At 40.5% G+C, this 14196-nt stretch overlaps 1 protein-coding gene across 1 annotated transcript in view; it reads right to left on the bottom strand.

Annotated features, from left to right (window-relative positions):
- Positions 1-2311: 2311 nt before the first annotated feature.
- CCDC80 (coiled-coil domain containing 80) overlaps positions 2312-14196 on the bottom strand; it is a 34571-nt gene continuing 22686 nt past the window's right edge. The window contains exons 4-7 of the mRNA XM_047100121.1: positions 12789-12937; positions 7109-7212; positions 4315-4395; positions 2312-2778 (exon numbers count right to left, since the gene is read on the bottom strand). Of these exons, the coding sequence (XP_046956077.1) occupies positions 2432-2778; positions 4315-4395; positions 7109-7212; positions 12789-12937 (681 nt within the window). The 3' untranslated portion in view covers positions 2312-2431. The remainder of the gene's footprint in view (positions 2779-4314; positions 4396-7108; positions 7213-12788; positions 12938-14196) is intronic.

Below are 14196 nucleotides of genomic sequence, written 5' to 3'. Positions count from 1 at the left end.
ATGAAAACAAAACCAAACAAAACCAAACAAAAAACAACACCCAGATTTCAAACAACCTGATCTATATGCCCTGAAGACAGAGATTCAGGATACCAAATTCTCTAATCCTCGCATTTACTGAAATGTACTTTGTGTTTTTCCAGATTATGGGATTTGAGGACATTTACCAACAGCATCTTCCTCTACACGTGGCTCAGTCCCTTTGCTGAGCTATGGCTTATTCTACCACACTCCAAATAATGATTCATGGCTTCTTGGCCTGTGCACAAAAGGAAAAAGTTTACATACATTGCTAATTGTTATTTCAGTGCCAGTGAAAAATAATCTCAGGTAATGAAAAAAGCGTTGTCTTTCTTTGGTTGTGGAAGCTAGAACTTTATTAATATTATTATATAAGTAAATTGTCTATTATTCTTATCTACTTAGTTTCCTCGGGAGCTGAATCTCCCTCGTTGCTATATTTCCTGAAATTGACACTATGTGGACCCCTTACTTAGAATTTGTCCCTATGTAATTTCAGAAGCAATGGCAAAGACACCCATTTTTATTGGGGATTTTAAACTGTCCATCACCTTGGCAAAAATTTAAGAGCAATTACATAATCCTGCTTCTCCCACCTGCCCACTTCAAGCAGCTGGTATATACTGTTCTAAAGGGAGAGAGGAAGTGGGGCACCCGGGTGGCTCAGTAGGTTGAGCATCCGACTTCAGCTCAGGTCATGATCTCATGGTTCATGAGTTTGAGCCCCGCGTCAGGCTCTGTGCTGACAGCTCATAGCCTGAAGCCTGCTTCAGATTCTGTGTCTCTCTCTCTCTGCCCCTCCCCTGCTCATGCTCTGTGTGTGTCTCTCTCTCAAACAAGGAATACACAATAATAAATAAATAAATAAATAAATGGAGAGAGGAAGAAAGCTCTTCACCATGGGAGAGGGGTGGAGGTGGAAACATAATTTACACAGTAAGAGAACTGTGTTCTAAAGTCACTTGAGCTGCCTGGGCCTCAGTTGCCTGTAAAACAAGTAAGAATGAATGGGATCTTCATGGAGAATGAAGGGCAAAACAAGTAATTTCTCAAGTTCATTGAGGTACAAATTCTACTTTTACAATATGATTATTAATAACCGAGTCCAGATGATGTAAAGACAGATTTGTGCAAATAGGCACAGATAAATGAATAGCAAATATTCACATGCGGCTTGAATGCAGTTATTAATATCTATGCTCATTAGAGTTAACAACCAATACTAAGATGATTTGCAGGATTAGTCATTAATAACAGTGGCAAAAAAAAAAAAATAAGCATCCCCACTACTGATAGAGGCTGGAGCTGTTAGGATGCTAAATGCCTGGGAATTGGACTGACTACCTCAAGGCAAGTTCATAGATCTTAGTACTATTGTATTTGTTGAAAAAGAAAAAGTAGAAAAGAAGGAGGGGAAAGAGGGTAGGAGGAAGAGAGGATATTTAGTTTGAATTGCCATATCTAAAAAACAAATGCTCTTTTTCAAAGATAGAGAATCTATTTTTCACCCCAGCTACACTTGTATCCGTTTTAACTTAGTAACATTTTTCTCTGAAAACAGAAAGAACCCTTGGGTATAATCTTCTTTGTAATTTTCTTATATGAGATGCCACTATGGTAATAGACCCCTTAACAAGTAAGTACAGGGGTGTCAGGTGTGAGGGGGTCAAGGTTTCCCATGCCAGGAATTCACGGCATCTGCTAAAACTCTGGAAGTATCATGTCTGGCTGCCGTGCCAGATTCTGGTGGTGATTCAGGGATTGCTTTTCCTGGCCCTCTCATCTATTTCTGAAAAGACAATAAGAGAAACAGGGCAGGAAATGGCTCTGATAGCAAAGCTGGGTTTGGTGCATTTCCTGGCTTTGGTGGCCAATATCATTGGACTCCTGTGGTATCAAGCTTTATGAAAGAAACTAACAATAGGAAGCAGGGCCATCTCAATCACTTTTAGACTGACATTTCCAAAAGTGTTAAGAAGCTATTTCTTCTGTTACATGTGATCAGATGTTTCCTGAAAACATCTGTGCTGTGGTCCTTAATTTTCTTTAACAATCAGTTTTACTTGCCAATTAATACTTTTAAAAAGTAAATAAGAGGTATTAATACTTTTATATAGAATTATGTGTTCCAAATAATGTCTATCATGTAAGAAAAGGGAAGTGTCCGTTCAGCACCAGGTCCCCTCCAGTTAGAGAAACAAACAATTCTTTTAAACATCTTTATGATTTAAGGTTTCAATAACAACTCACAAGTAGGCAAAAGTTTGCTATTTATTTAATCTTGGAAGAACACAGAAAGAAAAAGGCAGGGAATGTAGGCAGTGTGGAAGAACTCCTTTGCAAAGCTGGCCACTTGTGGCTTTAACAGCTGCAGGGGAAACTGGCTGGGGCTACGGTTACGTGTTTCTGTTCAGTAAGGATAGCCATGGTGGTAACTCTCATGATGACGGTGGTCATCCTGGTAACCATCCTGGTATCCTTGGTGGTAGCTATGGTAACCGTAGCCTGCGTACTCATCTTCTGGGCAGCGCATCCCCAGTGACTGCTGAATGGCCATTTCCTGTCTCCGGAGTTGCATCGAATCGATTAAATCATACACAATCACCATGGACCACATTGGGGAAGGATACCAGGATTTGACATTTCCATCTTTTCCAACTAGAAGCATGGAGAAGTACTCCGGGCTCACTTGAAAATAGTTACGGATGTCTTTCACCAAATGGGCTGATATGTCTTCTCGCTCCACAACAGAACTCCCTAGAAGAGGGTTAAAAAAGTTGTTAGTGGATTGAAGAGTCACCACTCAAGCAAACATCTAAATGAGAAGAAATCACTATGAGAATAGACAGAGGACACATGAGTCTATTCCCTTTGGTTCAAAATCCAATTAAAGAAGGTTGCCGGGGTTTTCCACTAGAAATTAAATGTCCCTAATGTTCTGCAACATTATTAGCATCAAACTTTAGGACACATGATGTCTCTTTTATAGGAATGTTACAAAATATAAAACCAGTCCTCTAATTTAATTCTGGCAAGATCAACTTCTTTCAAGTTTGTCATGAACAAAGATTATATTGTTTGTATTACTAAGTTTATTACCAATTAGCTTAGTTACTTCTTTGCAAGTATGGATTTCCTTTTGATACTGTGGTTTTTATAACAAAAAGCTTATTTTCTTGTCAGAGGGGGAAAATACCAATTATATAAGATGTGAATAAATGTATTTAAACTATTATGGTCAGTGAAAAGCAGAGGGGGAATGGGGAGGGTGCTGAGGCTTTCTGGGCCAAGGACTTTATGCACATTATCTCATGTGAATAGCTTGATCTTGGAAAGAAGAACTGATTTGCTTTCTGAAAACTTTAATCGTAGTCATTTTTTTTTTTTACAGCGTTTCTGAGCCTTTCAAGCATTTATCCTCATGTGCTGAGAGGGAATCAGTAAGATATGACCCATGTGCCTCATAAAATTATTGTGGGAATTAAATGAGATTACATAGATAAAAATGCTTTGTAAATCATAAAGTCCTATACAGACAGAAAGCATTATTCTAGTCAAGAAAATGGATATTTTTACTGTCATTTTTGAATTATTTTATATTAAGAACAATATTAGTGAGTGCACTCTACTTCCTGTGTGCACACGTGCACACACAGGTGCATACACACTGAACTGCGTTCACCTTAGAGGCACACCCACTGCTTGCATATAGTTTAATATAATTTAATAGAACTTAAAATTTTTTATTTTTTTTAAAGTTTTTTTTTAATGGTTTTATTTATTTCTGAGACAGAGACAGAGCATGAGCAGAGGAGGGGCAGAGAGAGACGGGGAGACACAGAATCTGAAGGGGGCTCCAGGCTCTGAGCTGTCAGCACAGAGCTTGACGTGGGGCTCAAGCTCACAGATTGTGAGATCATGACCTGAGCTGAAGTCGGACCCCTACCAACTGAGCCACCCAGGTGCCCCTAAAATTTTTAAATATTTATTTATTTACTGGAGAGAGAGAGAGAAAGAGAGAGAGAGAGAAAGAGAGAGACAGAGAGAGAGAGAGGGAGAGAGAGAGAGAGATAGAACACAAGCGGAGGAGGGGCAGAGAGAGAGGGAGACACAGAATCTGAAGCAGGCTCCAGGCTCTGAGCTGTCAGCATAGAGCCTAACGCAGGGCTCGAACTCATGGACTGCGAGATCAGGACCTGAACTGAAGTCGGACGCTGAACTGACTGAGCCACCCAGGCATCCCTAACAGAATTTAAAAGGAGTTCATACTGTTTTAAAATAACAGCACTTTACCGTTAATTGGGAACAGTTCTAAAACTCCCCCAATCTCCTCTCCAACCCCTAAAAGTTTCAGAATGGTTATGTGACGCAGACCTGAAAGAAAAAAGAAAGCCATAGAATTGGTAAATCATCTTTTACTTCCAAAGGACAACATCTGACAATTAGAAATTTCTACCTTAAAAACAATATAGAACATAACCTGATTAGGTAAAACAATTCATCTTTCCCCATAAAAAAGTAATCAAATACTTTTAAAACCTTGAAAAAGACCAATTGCAGATTTAGGATTATCAACAGGGTCAGGTGTGGGTTGGTTTGCTTTGGTTTGTAGATTGAAACAAAAGAATCTGCTCTTAAACTGTGCTTCTATTAAATAACAAAACAAAAATGAAGCCATCAGAACATTAAAACGTCTGGGATAATCTGAGCCGATTAGCATTCTGGAAAAAGAGTCATTCCTGAAGTTTCAATACTCACACGGATAATTCAACTGTCTTAGAGAAAAGACTGCAGAACCCATGTATTGGGAGTGTCAGAGGAAGAGTTCTGGCTTCCTCGTACAGAAGTTTGTCAGCTTAAAGGGCAGTTTCTTATCGCTTATTTAGAGGATTCAAAGAGCTTAAGCAAGCACAGCTTGTCTTCCCACCCTCAGCTAAAGTTTCAGGAAAGGAGAGAAGGTCATGCCTTGGTAGCTTGTTGGAATTCTTTTGAAGATGAAGTACATGTGAAGGGGTTCAGGAGAGAAAACCTAGGAGGACAAGGGGGCTGTCAGTTCATCATATCAAGATTTCATGGTGTTAGACAAAATGTCAACCTTGTCAGGGTCATAACTAGGGACTATGAATATGAATTTTGATGGTGCTTATTGTTCAGGGGAGAAAACTGAAAGCTGTCGGGGTAGGGCTGTTTTAAGGAGGAGCTAAAATTCAAGCAAAAGGCTATTCCTAAAAAAAAAAAAGAAAGAAAAAAAAAAAAAAGAGTTTGTGGTCTTTGCTCTTCTCCCAGAGAAGTGAAGCATTCTGTTCTGCATGTTGTTGAGTCATGTTTTCTAAAGGGAAGATCACGAATTTCATTATTCCCGGAAAATATGACTTGTTTACATTTCCTGTATATTACAAAAGGGTTTGCTTACACTAACGTGATTTAGGTTCTGTGTGCATAATAGATTAAAAATGAAACACCACCTAATAACTGCTCCAAAGATGTCTTTAGAAAATTAATAATCCACGATTTTATTTATATTCTTATTGTGAAGAGTCATTAACTGCTCTAAGAACTTCTGTCTTACCTAGCAACATTGGTGGTTCTAAATAATTTAAAATATGCTTAACAGGGGCGCCTGGGTGGCGCAGTCGGTTAAGCGTCCGACTTCAGCCAGGTCACGATCTCGCGGTCCGGGAGTTCGAGCCCCGCGTCGGGCTCTGGGCTGATGGCTCAGAGCCTGGAGCCTGTTTCCGATTCTGTGTCTCCCTCTCTCTCTGCCCCTCCCCCGTTCATGCTCTGTCTCTCTCTGTCCCAAAAATGGATAAACGTTGAAAAAAAAAATTTAAAAAAAAAATAAAATAAAATATGCTTAACAATACAAAAAAATCTTATATATTGTTATAAAATTTTAAATTATTTGATAATAGGAGTATACATAAAAATTCACGACTTTTCTAGTTGTTCTTACTATTATGAACTTGTTTTCTGCTTGTGTGTGTTATTATTTCACATCTTAAAATTGAAATGTGTTTATAATTTCTAGGTACTGTGTTATAGCAGGGACCCAGGCTCTGTTAATGCTTTACAAAACCTACACCCCCATCTTTTTATAAATCAGGCACAGTTTTGTAACTAATAAATGATTCTTCTTCCTAACAGAAGTATCAAAATAATGCTGATTCATCTGTGTTCCAATTAGGAATTTTTAAAATCTGTGGCTCCTAGCTACTTTTCCACCCCTCTAACAACTGTTCAAATTCTTCCTCTGCAGAAGTGTATTTTAAATGAGACTTCAGTTGTGAGTTCCAGTTTTGAAATTGCCCTTAGCTCCTTGGTTCACCATTGAACTTAGTAATAAGGTCTATGCATAATAACCATTCATTTTCCTTTCTGTATGTCCATATTCAAAATGATACTTTAGGTCACCAAGATAGTGATTTGGGTAAAGAAAGCAAATGTTACTTTTCGAAACACTAAGCAGTTCACTACAAAAAATAAACAAATAAATAATAAACTATGTTTCTCTTTGACCTACTTGTCTTAAAAATAAGATTCTGTTTAAGAGATCTTGCTGTCTTTGATGCCCAATTATAGATCAAAATCCTTTTTGAGGGAATGGCAATATAGTACAGTTTACTTCCATTAATATATTAATTCTCAAAGCCATTCGTGTTTTTACAAAAGGCATTTCATCTATGGAGAAGTACCGCCCCCCCAATGTTTTTACCTAGGTATTATCTAAGTAAATGATAATACCTGAGGTTTATAATGTTGAGACAAGTTTTAACAAATCAAACAAGAAGGCACATAACACAGATCACTGGAAGTAAAACAGTAGTTATTTTCAAACACTTCAGTGAAGAATCCAAGGGGGGAAAATATTGAGAAAAAAAAAGAAAGAAAGCAAAAAAAAAAAAAACTCCAGTGGACTAAAGCTTGAGTCTGAAAGCAACTTTATACTCAACACAATTGAGTAAGTGTCTGGGAATCTCCAGTCTGGACTGAGGAATATTTGGATGATCTAAGCTTCTATGTTCCATTTTAGAATTGACCAGGAAGAGAGTGGTATGGGAAAACGGTGATGACGAAGCTTCCCACTCACCAAAATTGCAGGCCTGGCCACTGAGGGCCGAGAGCTGCTGTGAATAGGCCCAGTCTTCATCATTAGGGGCAGAGATCACCAGCAACCGCCTCCTCCATCGGAACCTGGAACAGACAGGAGGCCGTGATTACTGCTTCAAACAATAGAGGCTAGTGTAAGAAAGCAGACTCGCTTTGGCTGTCGGGTTTTCCTGTGCCCAGAATATAAAACACCGGCCCTTAGAAGTATCTCCTAGCTCATCAAAGTCATTAAACTGCATTTCCACATTTCTTGCTCTCTTTCCTTTGTAACTTCACGGTCTGCTGACTTTGGCATTTGCACGAAACATCAGGCGTGAGTCTGGCCACCGTGCCCGAAGAAGTCACTTCCGGAGACTCGGAGTTTTAGACGCAATGAGGACTGGCCCAAATCGTTATGTTATGTTGTAGCCACAGAAATAGGGAATCCAAAGAAAACTGAAGAAAACTCACAATCTAATAGAGTTTTCTCAGGCTTGGAGGGGGTTAAGAATCAAACGTATGGACTGGAAACCGAGTAGAAAAAAGAGAACTAAGTTTTAAGGCGGTGACAGTGACAGGAAGAAGGAAAGTGGCAAAGCGGTTCCAAGGGCCAAGGAGAATTCCTGGGAAAACAAAGCCCTGTGTGCCTTTCTCAGTAGCCAGTTGTTCTTCCAGAGGCAAATGCAAGTCCTAAAACACAGCCTACTCTCATTAGTAAGACCCAACATTATAGAGTCCTCTGTGAAGTGGGATGGGGCTACATCTCGAGCCTAGGACCATAGCATATATAACAAACTTGCTGCTCCAACACAGTAGGGTAGTAGAAAGAGCTTTTGTCTTGTAACCTAGAAACCCAAGTTCATGTTTTGTCACTGCTACTTTTTGGGTTCCTTGAGCACATCGTTGAGTTCATCTGAGTCTCAGTTTTTCCTTATCTCTAGAATGAAAAATAGCATCAGCTTCAAAGAGGTATTATAAGACTTAAGCTAAAATCTGTCAGTGTAAGTTATTCATGTGATGACATGGGTATAGATGGTGGCTTAATCTGTGGGCTTCTTAGATGTAGACGTTTGTCTGTTAATAGACCTTGGACGTTTGTCTCTCATGCCATATGATAACTTAGTCAATCCTCATGTTTGTGTATCATTTCACAGCTCACGTTCATCTATACTGACAACATTAGAGGTCAGTGAAGGTACAGCTTATTGTCTTCATTGTACAGATGACAAAATGGGGCTTAGAGAAATAACCTGCCTAACTAGTACATCTAAGAGGTGGCACCAAAATAAGATTTCTCTGACTCCCAGGCCAATGGTTTCCCTAGTTTATCCCCCTCAGAGATCCTGAGGCTTGGCTTATACAGTCAGGGTCCCAAAGGAGATACGAAGGAGAGAGGGAATGCATCCCAGGGGCAACTGTATGGAGTTATCTCAAACTCCACCTTCACTGGAGGAGGGGTTTTGCTTTCTGCCTACTGTGCAGACCCCTGTGGGGTGTTAGTACACTCACTGAGCTGGAAGCCACTCGATTTTATTTGTGACTTCTCTCCCTATGCTCATTCTAGCCTCACAGTGAACATGAGAGTTTTCAACCCCGAAGAAAATGGCCTCTTGGGGGAAGAGTGGTTTGGGTGAATGAGAGAAAATGATAGTCTGATGAAATACAACCTCTGAATGGACTCCTGTAGGAAGGCTCGCCAAGAACTGCTTACTGTGACATTACATTTGCTTCCTCTGCTTGTTTCTCTTCAAAGGGAAAGAAAAACTAAAATCTCCACTGAGGATAGGGAGATGAGTGTATCTGGCACGGAGGAGGGGAGAGGAGTGTCTGAGATTGTCCGAGGTCTCCCGGGAAAGGGAACAGTGATCACAAACATGGTCTCCTGTACTCTCCTGGCTTCCTTAGGAGGCATGCCAGCCCAGCTCTGGCCCCCCAGCCAGCATCCAAACCAGGCCAGCCTTCCTGGCCTCACACAGAGCTGTAGGGTATCCTGGAAGGAGCTATTTTGGGTGAGGTATATTTTGGCTTGTTTACCTGTGTGCACCACTGAATGCTGTCCTGATTGGATGGGGACAGGATCTGAGACTCCCTGTCGCAGACAGAACCAGGCAAAGGTCATTCCCCCTAAGTAATGATTCTTTCTCCCACAGATCTTCACATTGAGACACAAGACTCCAGCTCACAACAATGAAGGAAATAACTTCCAAAGGATGTAACAAGAGATGTCAGTGTGGCCCAGATCCTTATTTCGGGCAAATAGTTTTTCTGTCACTTTAACTTATCAGTAAATAAAAATTCTATGAGCTGTGTGTGTGTTTACTTCCCTTAACTGGCATTCCCAGATTAGTGTGCATTTGCCAGTCTTTGGGGCTTCTGTCTCAGAGGAACGTAATTATAGCCTGAACCAGATGAGTGTCACTAAAGACCAGACTGGCTTTAGAGTCTGGTCAGCTGAAACCAGGCTGTATAGACTCACCAACAACTCAGCAAATTTGAAGGAAAATTCCCATTTGGATACTCATTTATTTATAGAACTGCTATTTAAATTTTTTTTTCCTTCAGTTCTCTTTGCCTGGGTTTCAATCCTGAGGTGTTTACTAAATTTCCTCCTACCTCTTCCTTCATGACAAAATTCTCTAACTAGCAGCTGATTACCTGGTCCCAATACTAATAGCCAGCATTTATCGATTACTTACTTTGTACTAGGTCATGGGCCATTGTTGTGAATTTACTTTTCACAACTCTTAGGAATAAATACGTTTCTTATCTGCCTTTCGCAAACGAGAAAACTAAAGCCTGGAGAAGTTAAGTAATCAGCCCAAGGTCACACAGTCAATAAATGAAGAAACCAGGAATCAAACTCAGGGCTGTCTGACTCAAACCTTTAGGGTATACACAACTCCACATTAATTTTTAAGATCAATGATAATCATCAGCACAGTGATTTCATGAGTTGTGACCACAAATCATGCATAGCTACAGGACATCTAAATTATAATCATATCCATCCTGAGTATCCACAACAGATGCATGTTCCTAAAATAGTACGGAATATGAAAGCCCGTAAGGTTCTGACATTAGAAAGGAGATACATTTACACATCACAGTGCCCTAACCAGTACAAAAGACTTTAGAGGCAAAGTGTGGGGACAAGTCTTAAAAATCAAAGATATGCCAAATTCAAGTCAGTTATCAACTGGAATGAGCACTGCAAGCTTCGGGTGTGAGCAAAATTGAGATAATGTCAAGCTTTCCCTGTCATGTTTTGAAACCCATGACACGGTGATTATAAAAAAGGCAGCCTGCCTGGGGATGGTAAGAAAAATCAGGATGTCGGTAGCTGCAGCTCTCAGAGCTGGCCCAAATCCTAGGTTATAAATAACATCAATGGACTGGGTGGTAACTGCCTGCTGTAGAGGTTGGGCAACCTGAGTTTACGAGGTTGGTTCAGCAGGTATGCATCTTATAGTCCTGGAAGATTTAGAATTAAGAAGAGCAAGTTTTCAAAGAATCAATCATAGTGATAATTTATACTTCTAAGAACGATCCTGGTCTTCTTTATATACACAATATATGTACTTGTGAAACTTAAGAGAATTTGGCTCAATAAAATGACAACCTTGAAACTTTAAATTAGAATTTATAATTGAGTAATTGGTTTAGATGTGTGGTTTTAAGTGATTGGAACACCTGAGAAACTCTAGATTCACTGTATTTACAAGATTAGCTAATTAAACTTATGGATCATTAAAGTACTCAGAAAGATTTTGTTTGTTTATTTCAACAACTCAAAAATATATATTAAATATAAAATGCCCGTTTGAAATAATAAAATTGTTTAATTATTGAGTTTGTAAGCCAGATCAAACATTATTCAAAGCCCCGTAAAAGTGATGGCTAAAATTTGCTAGGTTGTAAATAGAATAATAAGATTAAAAGCCTAACTTAAAAGTTTAAGAGAGAGCTAAGGAAGAAAGCAAGGGAAGGAAGGGGTAGGGGAGAACGGGGGAAGGAAGGTAAAGGAAGAAAAACACCTCAAGGGCAACAATAAGCTTTGACCATCCATCTTCTAAGTCACTGCCATAGAGAGGGATGACCTTGGATCAGAAGTTGATGTTTCAGTGCCCCCAAGACTAGACAAGGAGCCACCTGTCAGGTGGAGAGTTAGAGCCCTTTCTCAGCTAAGAGAGTGGACTGAAGACTGGGTTGAGCCTCAAGTCCTTATAAAGTCAGGCACCTTCCATCTCCATTCCAGATGCTTGCATTGCACTGAAAATTGGGATGAAGGAAGAACCTCAGGTTACTTTCAGCTCTGAAATCCTGTGGTTTTAGGGATATCTCTCTTCACTTCAAACTCTGGGCTCCTGGGTCCAAGACTAAAAATAATTCACGTTATATTTTCAAAAGGAGTATTCAAAAAGAATATGGGCCTTGGGTGGCGCCGTGAGTCCCAGAGCTGACACTAGCTGGGTGATGACCGAAAGTTAGTTACTTGATCTCTGTCAGCCTCAGTTGTCCCCTCTACAACTCAACAATAGTTACAGTATTCAGCTCATAGGATTGTTGTAAAGATTAAACTTGGGAAGGTGAAGTGCTTGGCACAGAGGTGAGCATACGAAAAGTGATCCCAGAAACCCTGGGATGGAGTCAGGGCCATAGAGGCAACATAGCTGGTAAACTGCAGACCCCACACTTGGATGAACAGTAAGTCCTGTGCTCTTTACACATCATGAGGTTATCTTTTAAGAGACCCAAGCCTCCTGAATCTAGAGGAGTTCAGATTATCTACCTACTTACTAAACAGAGAATCCTTGATTCTCCAACTCACACATAGAGAACATGCTTTATAGACACAAGTAAGGAAGTTCACAGCCTCCAAGTTAATGAGCCTTCAAGTAAGTTCTTGCTCCATTTCTGGAGCGTCTTCGCCACACAGTACAGCTGGGCAGGGGTGGGGGGGGGGTGTTGGGGAGGGGAGATGTTACACGGAGATCTCTGTGCATTTATTTGCTGTAGGTGGAACTTCTGTAGTTTTGCATCTCCTAGGGCCCCAAAGGCCCTGTAGAATTTCCATCCAGCATGGGGGAAGGGATGGAGAAGGGAGGAAGTGGGGCAATTTTTTTTAACAGTCTTCTCTGTGTATTTACTGAAGTTTCCCTACAATGGTTTTCAATAAACCCTCCTCCCCAGGGAATCAGGGAGCTGGGTAAAGAGCATTTCTCCTTCTAGAGGGGCTTTTATTGTTTTCTGCAGAGCTGGAAGGAAGCAGAAAATCAAGCAGAGTGTTCCAAATCCTGTTTGAAACCAGAAGGGCCTAATAAATAAATATGTAAAATAAAAATGCAGTATATAAAGCCCTCCAAATTCACTGATGGAATAAATTAACCCTCACAGGTCAGAATTATTTATTCTGTGCCAAGAAAGAAGCAGAAAAGAGAGAAAAGGCCTATCCAAAGCCACCAAATCAACATTCAAGCTTGGAGCTGACCCCAGTCAACCTTGTGACCAGAGCCCTTTTGACAGGAAAAGACTAAGTCCAGTGGCCAGAGGGCCATGAGGTACACGGACCTTTCAGCTGGGCAGGTCTGCACACACATCTACTTTTGTTTCCTTAGCCTTTTCATTAACTCACTCAGAACACATCCCCACCTGCCTCCTCAGGGACTCCAAAGGTGAGGTACCTGGACAGGAAGTTCTCCAATGACTGCTTCTTGTCTTCCTTGCAAACAATGCCCTCCTTCTTCTGCTTTTCCATATCTTTGATTCGGGACTGGAATGTATCGATCAAATCGAACACAGACTTCATTGCTATGGGTACCTCGTAGTATTGCTGTTTAAGAAAGAATAGAAAGCATATAATGTTTAAGGGTGTTTCTTCCCTCTGCTCAGAGGATAGAGGGCCTGGGAAAATTCAGGGAAGCGCTGGAGAAATCAGAGTCTCGAGGGTTCATTGATTTACACATCCTCGTCTGCAAAAATACCTCTGCTGATGTTTTGGGGTTCAGAATCCATGAAGCAACTGTCCCTTATGTTTAATGAGAATTTCTTAACTGCATGCCTTTTATGGGAAAGGGTCCATGACTTCCTTATCACACATATCCTAGGCTCACTTCCCTACCTCTGGGACTACGCTGGTTCCTGTTCGCTACGCAAGTGAGGAGAAGGTGAGAAGTGCTGTAATTGACACGGAAATGGAATAACCTGTTGGAATATCTGACTTGAACTATCAGGGTAATTTTCCACCAGAAGGAGCACCGTTCTTTGGCCATCAGGAATCTAGATAAACTCTTTGTGATTCCCAGAGGCTGTTTTATTGAGCAAGCATCACTTAAAATTAGACCATGTTTCTATGTGTATCCTTAGAAAAAAAGGTGAAATCCACCTTAAAGATAATGCAATTCAGTTTCCTGGATCAGAGCTTCCTGCACTTATAACAGCAACCTAAGATGGATTTGATGGCTGGCTGAGCATTGCCAGCATAAACTACAGGGAAGTCTGGACATGGCTTGGAGATATGCCCCCAGTGGGAATTCAGTAAGCTAGAATGTAAAAGCTGGCAGAGACCTTTGGGCCCATCCAGTTCAGCCCCTCACGTTATAGGTGGGGCAACGCAAGTGAGGAATGCATTAAAGAAGGGAACTCTCTCCAGATCCAGAAGGAGACTACAGGTTGAATGACCTATTCTGATGGCCCAGGTGACCTTTCTCCTGATGATCTTCATGTAAGCATGGTATGCTATTGGTGCACTAGAATAGTAAAGACAGTGCAATCTGGAGCCAGCCTGTGTGGGTACCAAGCGCAATGCTAAGTGGGTAAACTTGGGCATGTTACTTAACCACGCTGGGCCTATCTTTGTTCTTCTGTGAAATGAAGATAATACTCATTATTTATCTCAGAGATTTGAGATAGGGATTGTAAAGGGTTGAGGTAAGTGCCTGGTGTAAGGAAGATACTTAATGAAGTTAGCTATTTTTGTTAGTATTAGTATTAGTATTAGTATTAGTATTAGTATTATTAGTATTACTACATGGCACAATTTTTCATGGTTCAGAACTTCTGTCCCTAAGCATAAGAAGAAAGTAGGTATAA

Source organism: Lynx rufus, unplaced genomic scaffold, assembly GCF_022079265.1.
Source record: "Lynx rufus isolate CCGP_SWC_20201006 ecotype Redwood Valley unplaced genomic scaffold, mLynRuf1.p SCAF_5, whole genome shotgun sequence".
NCBI classification, from domain to species: Eukaryota; Metazoa; Chordata; class Mammalia; order Carnivora; family Felidae; genus Lynx; species Lynx rufus.
Note: the sequence above shows the minus strand (reverse complement) of the source record. Positions and strands in the feature narration are given on the sequence as shown.